This window comes from Mastomys coucha, unplaced genomic scaffold (genome assembly GCF_008632895.1).
Source record: "Mastomys coucha isolate ucsf_1 unplaced genomic scaffold, UCSF_Mcou_1 pScaffold8, whole genome shotgun sequence".
NCBI lineage: Eukaryota > Metazoa > Chordata > Mammalia > Rodentia > Muridae > Mastomys > Mastomys coucha.
In genome coordinates, this window is record NW_022196914.1 from 1,693,915 (window position 1) to 1,706,862 (window position 12,948).

Consider the following 12,948-nt stretch of genomic DNA (forward strand, 5'->3'; position numbering starts at 1 on the left):
CCCCCCCCCCCGTGTGTGTGTGTGTGTGTGTGTGTGTGTGTGTGTGTGTGTGTGTACATTTGCTGAGGGCAGAATCCAAGGTTTCTTGCTGTTCTGCTACTGAGCTGTACCTCGAACCTTACTGTCTGTTCTTTTTAAATGGCTAGACTAAATCTGACTAATACTGGGTAGGGGGAACATGCCACAAAGACTGGGACACACCTATGATCCCAGCACTCAAAAGGCAGGGGCAGGAAAATCAGAATCATTGGAGTTTCACAGCTGGCTAGACTACACAGTGTGTTCTAGGCCATCCAGGACCACACAGTAAGACCCTCTCAATAAAACAAAGCACTAGATGAAGTGAGCCTGGGGACTTCCTCCAGGAAGTTCCCCTTGAACTTCAAATTAGGTTGGGTATTCCTGCTCTGGGCCCTATACTATGATATTATAAATATAAATTGACTGATTTGTGGAGAGTAATCTTTAAAATGCAGGTAAAAAGTTGGATAAAAATTTTAAATGTATAACCCTTTACTCTAGCAAGCCCACCTTTAGGATTAACAAAGTGTAGATACTTCGCTCTTTTTTAAAAGGGAGAACAAAATACCCATGGAAGAAGTTTCAGAGACAAACTTTGGAGCAGAGACTGAAGGAAGGACAATCCAGAGACTGCTCCACCTGGGAATCCTTCCCATATTCAGTCATCAAACCCTGACACTATTGTGGATGCCAGCAAGTGCTAGCTGACAGGAGCCTGATATAGCTGTCTCCTAAGAGGCTCTGACAGTACCCTACTAATACAGAAGTAGAGGTTCATAGCCATCCATTGGACTGAGCACAGGGTCCCCAATGAAGGAGCTAGAGAAAGGACCCAAGGAGCTGAAGGGTTTGCAGCCCCTTAGGATGAACAACATGAACTAATTAGTACCCTCAGAGCTCCCAGGGACCAAACCATCAACCAAAGAGTACACATGGTGGGACTCATGGCTCCAGCAGCATATGGAGAGCAGAGGATGGCCTAGTAGGTCATCAATGGGAAGAGAGGCCCTTGGTCCTGTCAAGGCTCTATGCCCCAGTGTAGGGGAATGCCAGGGCCAGTAAGCAGGAGAGGGTGGATTGGTGAAAAAGGGGAAGGGAAGGGAACAGGGTTATTGTTTTTGTTTTTTATTTTATTTTTTTCTTTTTTTCGGAGGTGAAACTGGGAAAGGAGATATCATATGACATGTAAATAAAGAAAATATCTAACAAAAAATAAATAAAAGAAAAGAAGTAAAAAAAAAAAAAGTAGTTTAGGAACTTGAGAGATGAGAGATGGCTTAGGAGTAAGAACACTTGTTGCTCTTATAGAAGGCCTGGGTTCAGTTGCCAGCACTTACAAGGTAGTGGCTCATAACCATCCATAAATCCAGTTCCAAGAGATCCATCTTCCTTACTGACCTCCATGGGCACCAGGCACACACATGGTACACATTTATACATACAAGCAAAAAATTCACGTATATAACAAAATTAAAATAAATCTAAAAATATTTAAAGAAGATATTAGATATGTGTCAAAAATATTCATATAAAATATCTATTCCAAATGTATAATAGCAGAAAAGCAAAAATATCCTAAATTTCCATAAATCAGAGATCTGTGAAATAAATGATAACAGGAAATACCAAATGACTACAAAATTGTTAACAGATTTTACTTATTTGTAAGACATCATGTGGGTAATTGGAATTGAACCCTGATTCCCTGGGAGAGTAGCCAGTGTTCTTAACTGGAAAGCCATCTCTCCAGCTTCCTGCTAGACTGTTTAAAAGGATAAAGTAGAACCTAATAGTGATGATAAGCACATTATATTATTTTGGAAAATAGCAACTTACCGATCCCATTTAAAAAAAAAAAACTGGGCAAGATAATACATAATTTTAAGCTCAGCTCTGGTAAGCAAAGGCAGGTGGATCTCTGGGTGGCAGAGGCAGGTAGTTCAAGGCCAGTCTGGTCTACATAGAGAACTCCAGACCATCCAGGGCTATATAGTATGATATATATAATGTCATCTCAAAATTAGACAAACAAACACCAAAAACCAAGCAGTATGTAAGCTAGGCATGGTGGCATATGCCTTTAACTTCTGGGGAGGATGAGGCAGAGGGATCTCTGTGAACTGGAGTCTGCTCTATCTACCAAGTTTCAGGCCAGTTAGAGTAGCATAGTGAGACCCTGTCTCAGAAAAACAAAAGAAAGCAAAACCAGTATGTGCACAGCATATGCCTAGTGCACCAGCAAATATTTTTATAAGGAGATAATCAAGACAGACAGTCCAGGTTTTAATACTGGCTACTTCTGAGGACCAGATTATGAGTGGGTTTATATTCTGTACTTTAAACACTAATACGTTTTAGGGCTGGAGAGAAGGCTCAACAGTTAAGAACACTTGCTGTTCCTTCAGAGGACCTTGGTTTGATTCCCAGCACCCTTGTAATGGCTCACAACCAGCCATCACTCCATTTCCAGGAAGTCCAATGCCCTTTTTCTGAACTCTTCGGGCACCAAGCATGCATGTGGTACACATACATACATGGAGGCAAAACACTCATGCAGATAAAATAATTTTTTAATTTAGATTAATTTTTTGGGTGGGGGATTTGAGACAGGGTTTCTCTGCGTAGCCCTGGCTGTTCTGGCATTCACTCTGTAGACCAGGCAGGCCTTGAACTCAAATCTGCCTGCCTCTGTCTCCCAAGTGCCACCGCCTGGCTAGATTAATTTTTTTGAGACAGGATCTTTCTAATGTAGCCCTGCTGTCCAGGAACTCATGTAGACCAGGCTAGCCTGAAACTTACAAAGACACATTTACCTCTGCCTCCCAAGTTTCTGAAATTAAAGGCATGTGCCACAACACACAGCAAAAATTTTAAGTGTTTTTATTAGCAGACACTTTCTCATTAATATCAGTATGAAAATAGATAGCCTGTGGAATTTCACTAATACTTTTTTTTTTCGAGACAGGGTTTCTCTGTGTAGCATTCACCACCACCACCTGGCTCTAATAAAAATAAATCTTAAAAAATAGTATTCATGTGCCGGCCAGTGGTGGTGCATGCCTTTAATCTCAGCACTTGGGAGGCAGAGGCAGGTGAATTTCTGAGTTCAAGGCCAGCCTGGTCTACAAAGTGAGTTCCTAAGAAACAAAAACAAAACTAAACAAACAAAACGAGAAAATTTATTTTTATTTACATGTGTGGGTCTGTCAGTCATATGTGTGCAGGTACACCCTCTGTCTGTTTGTCTGTCTGTCATATGCGTGCAGGTATACCCAAAGCCAGAAGGCATTAGATCCATGAAGTTTCAGGTAGTTATAATTTGCCTAACGTGAGTGTTGGGTATCAAATTTGAATCATCTGGAAGGGCAAGTGAACTTAATTGCTGAGCTATCTCTCCACCCCTTTATTTAATATATTATATATAGCATTCAACAGGAAAGAATTTCAATACCATACAATATAGAGAAATCATTAAAGAATATGAAGGAAAAAGTGAAGGTCCTCAAAGGATCATGTTCAGCATGACATCTTTTTAAAAAATTAAAAATGAATATATATATATGTGTGTATGTACATATAGGAATATTCATGAAGTCATTATGATATTATTAGATGAGCAAAGTAGGCAAGATACAGGGGAGTTTAGGACAGAAGGATTGATTACTTGAGTCTAGCAATTGTAGGACAGCCTGGCCCATTTCAGAAAACCCACCACTAGCCGGGCTTTGTGGCCCACACCTTTAATCCCAGCACTTGGGAGGCAAAGGCAGGCCGATTGCTATGTATTGAAGGTTACCCTAGTCTACACAGCAACTTCCAAGCAGATGAAGGCTTGGAAGATTCCTGTGAGATTCCCATGTCACACCCTCATAGACATATGCAAACAAAGACATATACAAACATAGACACACAAACATATGCAAAGAAATAATGAATATAAAGTTCAGAATTATATTAACCCAACTGGGGGAAAGATGGGACAGGTACAAATGAAATGAGTAGTAGAGCCTATGTAGTTTGATGCAAAGTCTTCTTGGGATAGATTATTGTTATTAGAAAGAAATGGTATGTAAATACAGGTAAGCTATGTACGGAACAATGCTAAGTATGCATTTGTAATTAAAGATATTACTTGTGTGACCATGGTACCTGAGGTTGAATAAGAAATTTGAAGCTAGGCGGTGGTGGCGCACACCTTTTATCCTAGCACTTACGAGGCAGAGGCAGGTGGATTTCTGAGTTCAAGGCCAGCCTGGTCTACAGAGTGAGTTCCAGGACAGCCAGGGCTACACAGAGAAACCCTGTCTGGAAAAAGATATTTGAAAATCCTTACCTAAAATTTATTTTTAGGTGCAAAGTCTTTTTTTTTTTTCAAAGAGCTTTTTTATTTTTTAACATTTTATTTAGTTGGCAATCTATAATTTCATGTTATATATACTTACAGATCCATGATGATGTTTGATATATAAATACAGACTGAATAAAGGTAATTAATATATCCAACACCTTGCTTATTTACTTATTCTTCTTGTCTAGCTGCAAGACTGGGTCCCCTAACTGCTCCCAGTTTCTGATGCTCACAAGCTTAGTAAAGAGGTTTCACTGCTTTGTGTCTTACTTCTGTATAGAGACACCATGACCACAGAAACTCAGAGGCAGCACCTACAGGACTTGCCAGAAGGGGTCCTGGCACTGAGCGAGGGAAGTGGACATTGCTGGTGAAGGGAACAATCTGTTTTCTCCAATGGAATCTCACTGGGTATATCAATGACATTCCAGGGCTGGCCAGTGCCCAGGAGGGCTTTTGATCTTTTATTTGTTTGTTTTAATTTTCATTTTTGTGTTTTTTGTGGCAGGAGTTGGGGGGGGAGAGATAGATGATGGCTTTTTCCTTGTTTTTTGGTTTTTTTTGGGGGGGTTGCCTTAAAAGAGAGAAAAAACAAAGTTGGATGGGTAGAGAGTTGGGGAGAATATGAGAGAAATTGGAGGAGGAGAAAAACAGGAGGGAAGGGAAGCAGGGGAGGGTAGGGGAGGGTAGGGGAGGGAAGGGACAGTAAGGGAAGGGAAAGGAAAGGAAAAGGAATATAATTAACCTAGTCTCTATAGCTGCTTAAAAAAAAAAGTAAAACGATAGAGGGTACTAGGCTAAAAGGTCTTCACCTGGGGCTGGAGAGATGACTCATTAAGAGCAGTGGCTGCTCTTCCAGGGGTCCTGAGTTCAATTCCCAGCAACCTATAATGGGATTTGATGCCTTCTTCTGCTTTGTCTGAAGACAGCAACAGTGTACTCATATACATAATAAATAATCTTTAAAAAAAAAACAAAAACAAAAATGGCCCACTCTGTTTCAGAAGCTACCAAACTCGGTATGGTAGCATAGCACTACCTGCCAGCACCTGGGAGACTGAGGCAGGAGGATTTCTTGGCCTCAAGAGTTTGAGATCAGCCGGGGCAAAATAAGCCCTGTCTTAAAAATGTAAAGGAAAACAAAAAAGAAAAAGTAATGTTCTACTGCCTCTGACCTACCTCTAAACTCAGCAGTTGGATAGAAACCTGGAAACTTGAAGGGCTTCCTAGATGCCTCTAGAGCATGAATTTCAGGTCACAAACTGATGTGGTTTCCAGCACACCAAAAAGAACTATCTCACATTAGGGAGAAGAAAAAAAATTTCACTGTCTGATGTCTTTGGCTGTAGGCATGTCTTTGGCTAAAGGCACTGACATCATGCCTCTCGGGGTGGGCTCCTCGGTTGTTAACACCCAGCCTACCTTTTCTTCACTAATCTCATTTTTCATAGTCCATACAGGAGACACAATGATTCCATGACCTCATCCAAAAGAGCTGTTGAGTGCTCCCAACGGGTGAGTGTCCGGGTACATGATAAATAATGGGCTTTCAGATAGCTTTAAGGTTTCAGATTAGCTAACTTTGAGATGGAGAAATTATCTAGGTGGCGTGAGTGTAATAACAAGGGGTCTTAAAAGTAGGACACACAAAACTAATACAACTCGAGGTAGGTTATTACTGGTCCACAAGGCAGAAGACAGCAATTAAACAGAGACTGGGGCAGAGCTACACCTTAGCACTACATTTCAATTTTAGTCAAATTAAGCTTCGCTTGTGCTTTTCAGCACTAGAACTGTTAATGGTTTAAAAATTATGTTAAGAACGCTTACGAGATTCACCCTCATAAAGTTTTTAAGTGTGCAATACAAGTGTGTTATCTGTAAGTACAATAACACAAGAGGACCTCTAGAATTTATTTCCCATAACTGAAAGTTTGCACCCATTGACTAAATCTGTGTTGCTTCATGCTACTAAATTTATCACAACTTGTTATCAAGTCCCCTGAGACGGGTTTATAGTTCAGTTCAACCATTTGAATGCTTGTTTTCTTTTTCTTGGGTGTGCCCTATCTCTTCCCTCCTCTGATTTCAATTTACTACTTCTGAGTGGAAAAGATTATACATTTTCCTTTCTACTCTTCGCACCTAGAAGAAACTGGTACGGTTTGCTAACATTAAAAAACAAAAACAGCCGGGCGGTGGTGGCACATGCCTTTAATCCCAGCGCTTGGGAGGCAGAGGCAGGTGGATTCTGAGTTCGAGGCCAGCCTGGTCTACAGAGTGAGTACCAGGACAGCCAGGACAACACAGAGAAACCCTGTCTTGAAAAACCAAAACCAAAACCAAAAACCAAAAACCAAAAAAAAAAAAAAAAAAAAAAAAAAAAAAACTTCTTTAGTGTTTGCTTTGTTCTGCTGTCAATTACCTAAGACTTTTGGATGTGATGAGACTAGCGATTCTCACATTTGATTTAGAAAGTATGTAGATGATATGACCGAGATTATTTGCTCTACTCATCAAAGCTCGTACTACATTCTTCATACTTCGTACTGAGATTGCGGACAGAGAGATGCTTTAGCGTTAATCAAGGAAGTCTAGGGTTACTCATTTCAAAATGATCTAGAAAACTGTTTTACAGTACAGACTTCCCAGCTGTACTCACGCCTAAAGAGTCAGAGTTCCTGATGGCGGCGCGCTGGAAAACTGTTATTTAGTTCCGCGTGTGACTCCTTGTGTGGGATCAAACAACCGGCCTCTGATTTACTACTGCGTGAAAACCAGTCGGCCCGAGTCAGAAGCAAAGCTCCTACCCTCACCCGGGCACTTCGTTAACTCCACATCTCTCACAAACTCTCCGGAAAGGCAAGCGAGCGGCCAAATCAAAAAGAACCTGGGAAGGCTGGCTTTCCCGGATCGGGATCCCAGTCCCAGGCACTCACGGCACAAACCGCCAGGGGCGCCGCCTCGCCCTGGGTGTACGACACCTCTAGAGCCCCAGGACGGGAATCCAGACCGGACCGCAGACGCCGCAGCGAACGGCACCCGCGGCTGAAACCCTCTCCACCGAGGAGGCGGGGCCGCTGGGGGTGGAGCCACAGGCGCCGGTCACGCCCCCTGCCGTTGTCGCAGCTCAATTGGCTCCCTGGCTCTCTCGCCCGGACTACACCACCGCACCCGGAGGCCTGATAGAGCTGCACCGCGCCCGCCGGAAGTAGTTTACCCGGCGGAAACTTATCCACAGGAAGTGGCGGGTGTGCTCTCTCTTCCGGTCTCTTTGGCCTCGCCGGTGGAAGCAAGATGGTGAGTGTTGTATCTGGGCTCTGTAAATCTGTTTCCATCCTGCTTCCCTGAGCCGTCCTGCCTGTTGCCGGTGCGTGGGTGGCAAGGTTCCGAGTAAGGGGAGCCGATGGGCAAGGAGACGGTCTGCCGTGACCCGCAGGACCTGGAAGGATGCCTGTTCTGTGGAGAGCCGAGCCCACGGTCCTAGCGCCGCTGTGGGTCTCGGGTTTGGGGGAAACGTAGGCACTGCTGCCCCGGGTAGGTGCTTAGGACAGGTTTGGGAACATTTGGCCCCAACCGCTGAGAAACTGGGTGCTTTGTTGGCTGCACCCGGGACTGAGACGGGCAGAATGGGGTCATCTGTAGCGCCTAAAGCCAAGGAGGCTTCGGAGCGCTTACGTCCGTGCACAGTAGAGCTTTAGATCGTGTAAATGAATAGCCGGCGCTGGCTTTTAACCTTGTGTGCGAAAATCTTAAATCTCTACCCCGCTTTGTCCCTTGTAAAGTTTGTTGCGTCGCGTCGGTACTCGTTGAGAAGTCAGACTTCAAAAGTTGCTTATATGCCTTTCTTAACGTGCAGACGAAAGGAACGTCATCCTTTGGAAAGCGTCGCAATAAGACGCACACGCTGTGCCGCCGCTGTGGCTCCAAGGCCTACCACCTTCAGAAGTCAACCTGTGGCAAATGTGGCTACCCTGCCAAGCGCAAGAGAAAGTGTAAGTGGTGTAATTTTCAGGCTGGTTTTACCTTGACCAGAGGGTAGTGATGTAATACGAAACAGATTTGATGGTTGGTATGTTGGTTAAGTGGTTAGAACATAGTAACTGACTACGGAGAAAGGTGGTTGATGGTGGATGCTTGGGAAAGCCATTCGAAATCCGTATTTTTTTATTAGATAACTGGAGTGCCAAGGCTAAGAGACGAAACACTACCGGGACTGGTCGGATGAGGCACCTAAAGATTGTCTACCGCAGATTCAGGTACAGTTCTGTTTCAATGTCATTGGTCCTTGGGGGTAGGATGAGCATTCTGCTTACTCTTGATGAATAGTAGGAATGATACTGGGGCCTGGTTTTGGCCAGAAACAACCCACGTTTGTCAAGACTGTATGAATGGGGTCTGGGAGGCAGCTGATTTGGTTCAGCCTCCACTAACTACGATTTTGCTCAAGTCTGCTAAGCTGTTCTGGGTGCCAGCCCTCAGTCATAACAATGTGGGTGGGGATCTTTTTGCTGGGGACTAGGCCTTGATGGTCCTTAAAAATGCAGTGTTCCCAGTCCTCTCAGACTTTGCTGTGGAGTCTACTTTGACAGTTGCTATTGTGTTTTTCTTTGTATTTACACCCAATCCAGTTTTATGGGTTTGCTGTGTGGGGGCTTACTAGTGTTTGGTAGGCTAGTGACGCGTTCTAAACCCAGTTAGTAGCCTTTATGTGCTTAGTATCACTCATCTTCTTAAGTAGTTTTGAGTAGAAATGAGTATTACTTACCATTTGGACTTTTTTGTCTTTTTTTTTTTTTTGAGACAGGGTTTCTCTGTGTAGCCCTGGCTGTCCTGGAACTCACTCTGTAGATAAGGCTGGCCTTGAGCTCAGAAATCCTGCCTCCCAAATGCTGGGATTAAAGGTGTGGGCCACCACTGCCTGGCCCATCTAGACTTAGATGAGCAGTTTCAAAGGTTATGTTAAACTTGGTGTTTCCTGTTTCTAAAGGAAAGATGCCAGGACCTGTCCTTTATAGCATAAGGAATAGCTTTATAAGTACTTTGGCTCCTGTGGAAATGAGCCCAAAATTGTTGAGACAGTTAACTGTAATAATAATGTGGGTGTCTTGATTGGGGTAAAATATTAGCTTATCAATGATGTTCTAAAAATAAATGTCTGAACATATGAATTCTATAGTGATTTCAGCATTTAACTGAGATAAGCTTGTTTTAAGGTCTGCTTGATCAATTTGGAAGTAATGTTTTGATCTTGCTGCATTAACTTTTCTTATCCTTAACATGGCACAGACATGGATTCCGTGAAGGAACAACGCCTAAACCCAAGAGGGCAGCTGTTGCAGCATCCAGTTCATCTTGAGGATTTCAAACATTCATAAAATAAATGTTCTGGTTTCAAAAAAACTCTGTGGTGGTCTAAGGTATTTTAATGTCAGTTCAATTGTATGATTGCTTTGGAGTCCTATACTTTTAGTAGGTATGCTGAGAACTGGACCTTCATATATGAGGTTAGTTCCTGTGAGTCTGAAGTTGGTGGGGGCTGGGTGAATTCTCTTGGAAAGGTAACCTGATCCTGTCTTGTGTCCGCGTTGTGTTTGCTTGGTCATGGAAGTGGATAAGTGATGAGCTGAATGAGCAGGCCTGCTAGGGAAGAGGATGTGGGGTGTGTGTGTGTTTCCAAGACAGGGTTTCTCTGTGTAGCCCTGGCTGTCCTGGAACTCGCTCTGTAGACCAGGCTGGCCTCAAATTCAGAAATCCGCCTGCCTCTTCCTCCCAAGTGCTGGGATTAAAAGTGTGCGCCACCACTGCCCAGCTAGTAGTGTGGTATTAATAATCCGTGCCGTGCCGGCAGTGTCTTAAAATGCTTGCAACCAGTAAGGGACTTGGACTGACCTCTTAATCATCCCGAAGTTTCTGATTTTTTACTTAACATTTGCTTGAATAAAGCCAAGCAAGATAAACCTTTATTCCCAGCTAGTTGGCAGGTAGGTGTGTGAGTTGGAGATCGGCGGGAGCCACAGTCTTTATGTTTATGTGTGAGCTGCTGGTGTATGGAGTGGACTCTGTCCTACTGTTCTTCAAAGATGCCAAGTTCAAGGGCATAAAATTGTTTTAAGATTTATTTCATCTGAGTGCAGTGTCACTGTCTTCATACACACCAGAAGAAGGCATCAGACCTCATTACAGATGGTTGTGAGCCACCATGTGGTTGCTAGGGATTGAACTCAGGACCTCTGGAAGAACAGTCGGTGTTCTTAACCGTCTTTTCAGCCCCATGAAATTGTTTTTGACAATTTATAGTTCGTCTTACTAGAATTCATGTTCTATATATAGACTTAAGATTGGTTTGTTGCCAGGTAGTGGTGGTGCACGCCTTTAACCCCAGGACTTGTGAGGCAGAGGCAGGGGGATTTCTGAGTTCGAGGACAGCCGGGGCTATACAGAGAAACCCTGTCTTGAAAGAAAAAAATAGTTTGTTGTATGCTTACTAATGGGTTGATTAGGTAATTTCTAACAGGGATAAATCATTGAGGCAAGTGGGAATTGAACTCTGTCTGGACTTGAACAAATCTATCTAGAGATGGGAAAGGTTAACACAACTTTGCAAGATAAGTGGAGCTTGAAGAAAAGCCTATGCTAGGGTGCACAAGGTGACCTCAAGCTCGGTGATGGTAGCTCAGGCCTTTAATCCCATCACTTGGGAGTCAGGCAAACTGCCTCCCAAAATCTTGAGTTAGTACACTGTAACTCTTCATATAAAATAAGGGCATCAGATCCCATTACAGATTGTTGTGAGCCACCATATGGTTGCTAAAAATTGAACTTAGGACCTCTAGGAAAGCAGTCCATTGTACCATCTCAAGTGCATGACTTAATTTTGCTTTTTTCAAGACAAAGGTCTCCCTAGTCGTAGTTGGCCTGGATCTCAAAAGATTGGCCCACCTTTCTGGGACTCTGGGATTATAGGCATGAACTTCTACACATTGCTATGCTTAGATACTTGAGCTAAGGGGCTAGAGAGATGGCTCAAAAGTTAGGGAGGGACACTTGTTCCAGGGTATCCAGGTTTAATACCTAGTATGCACATGATATTTCACAACCATGGCTACTAGTTCTAGGGAATTCAACACCCTCTTCTGACTTCTCTGGGCCAGGCATACATGGGCACGCAAGCAAAACGCTCACATAAACTTTAGCAGAAATCATCCTTTAAGGTCTGGAGTAGTGCATGCTAAGTGACCAAGACAAGTCACCAGCTTTGCTGGAAGTGTTGCCTCTGAAATGTCCCCAGGCCCCAGGGGGCTCTTTTTTCATTCCTGTGTATATTTGTGTGGACACAAAGGTCAGGACAAGTTGTAAATTGGTTTCAGGGAAGTACAAAGCTTTGACACATTTACTATCCTACTGTCCTCTAATTCTCCCTTTTGCTGCCTCCGTCTTGATCAAAAGTTGATCGGGGCCAGCTGTGATGAGGAAAATGCCCACTGAACACCAGCACTCAATGCAGGGTAGTTACCTGAGGACCTGGCCTGGTAGTGAACAGTTAGTGGAAAGCAGCTTATAATTGGGCTTCTGGGAGTAGGGAAGACCTAGTGAGAGCAGTAGCAGCCCTCCAAGGGCAAACAGATCCCCAAGGAAGAAGAGGAGACAGGAAACTACTATTCTATTAGAGATAGCTCTGGAGAGAACTCTTGTGAAAACAGCATGGCACAGTGATCTATAATGACAAGAGTACTGAGATGGGACGCTGCAAATATACCATAAAACAGATGAAAGACATTGTGTTAACACTTTCTAAACAAGAACAAAACAGGCCATGGTGGTACATACTTATAGTCCAAATACTTCTGTGTTAGAGGCATGAGACTGAACTCAAATTTCACAAGCCATGCCCGGTGGTGGTGCACACCTTTAATCCCAGCACTTGGAAGGCAGAGGCAGGTGGATTTCTGAGTTCGAGGCCAGCCTGGTCTACAGAGTGAGTTCCAGGACAGCCAGGGCTATACAGAGAAACCCTGTCTTGAAAAAAAAAAAATTACAAGCCATTTCAAAATAATTATGGTCACAGCAGACTTATCTTTTTTTTTTTTTTTTCCTCGAGACAGGGTTTCTCTGTATAGCCCTGGCTGTCCTGGAACTCACTCTGTAGACCAGGCTGGCCTCGAACCCAGAAATCCGCCTGCCTCTGCCTCCCAAGTGCTGGGATTAAAGGCAGGTGTGCACCACCACTGCCTGGCTAAACTTAACATTTCTTGATCACCTTGCATAAAAATAGAAAACAGCTTTAATTTCTGAATACAACCTTCATGGAGATGCAGTGTCAAGATATGGTGCCTTAAGAGACTGGGCCCTCTCCTGACATACCCTACCAGGACTTTGATCTTGGACTGAAAATGTGAGAAACATATTCCCATTAGAATACAACAGGGCTCTTTGTCATATGTAACCTGAGTAAAACTTAGTTTGCTTGACTAAACTGTCTTGAAAGTATTGTAGACAAGCATTGTCTGGTAGCAATATAATGTGAAGGCCAGGGAGATGGTGCAGCAATTAGAAGAGACACCCTGCCCAGCAGAGTC

At 43.5% G+C, this 12,948-nt stretch overlaps 2 protein-coding genes and 1 non-coding gene across 9 annotated transcripts in view; 2 read left to right on the top strand and 1 right to left on the bottom strand.

The window, feature by feature from the left end:
• The window catches only part of Card6 (caspase recruitment domain family member 6), a 19,697-nt gene extending 12,160 nt beyond the window's left edge, over positions 1–7,537 (bottom strand). For 3 of the 7 annotated variants that reach the window (XM_031360192.1, XM_031360193.1, XM_031360191.1), the window contains exon 1: positions 7,032–7,537. The gene's annotated coding sequence lies outside the window, so the exon portion shown is untranslated. Of the gene's footprint in view, positions 1–6,794; positions 6,954–7,031 lie in introns of those variants that run through there. The other 4 variants (XM_031360195.1, XM_031360194.1, XM_031360196.1 and 1 more) reach the window with 3 other exon arrangements.
• Positions 7,526–9,773, top strand: Rpl37 (ribosomal protein L37). Its single transcript, XM_031360199.1, has 4 exons — positions 7,526–7,669; positions 8,229–8,364; positions 8,544–8,628; positions 9,659–9,773. Exons 1-4 carry the CDS (start codon positions 7,667–7,669, stop codon positions 9,726–9,728), a joined length of 294 nt encoding a protein of 97 aa, XP_031216059.1. The 5' UTR covers positions 7,526–7,666; the 3' UTR covers positions 9,729–9,773.
• LOC116084027 lies at positions 9,497–9,576 on the top strand. The gene has a single exon (XR_004115997.1). It is a non-coding gene; the product is annotated as a small nucleolar RNA SNORD72 (small nucleolar RNA).
• Positions 9,774–12,948: the final 3,175 nt, after the last annotated feature.

Coding starts and splice junctions, on each gene's coding strand:
- Rpl37 (XM_031360199.1), top strand. Junction 8,365..8,543: donor TGCCAAGCGCAAGAGAAAGT/GTAAGTGGTGTA, acceptor TTTTTTTATTAG/ATAACTGGAGTGCCAAGGCT. Junction 8,629..9,658: donor ATTGTCTACCGCAGATTCAG/GTACAGTTCTGT, acceptor AACATGGCACAG/ACATGGATTCCGTGAAGGAA.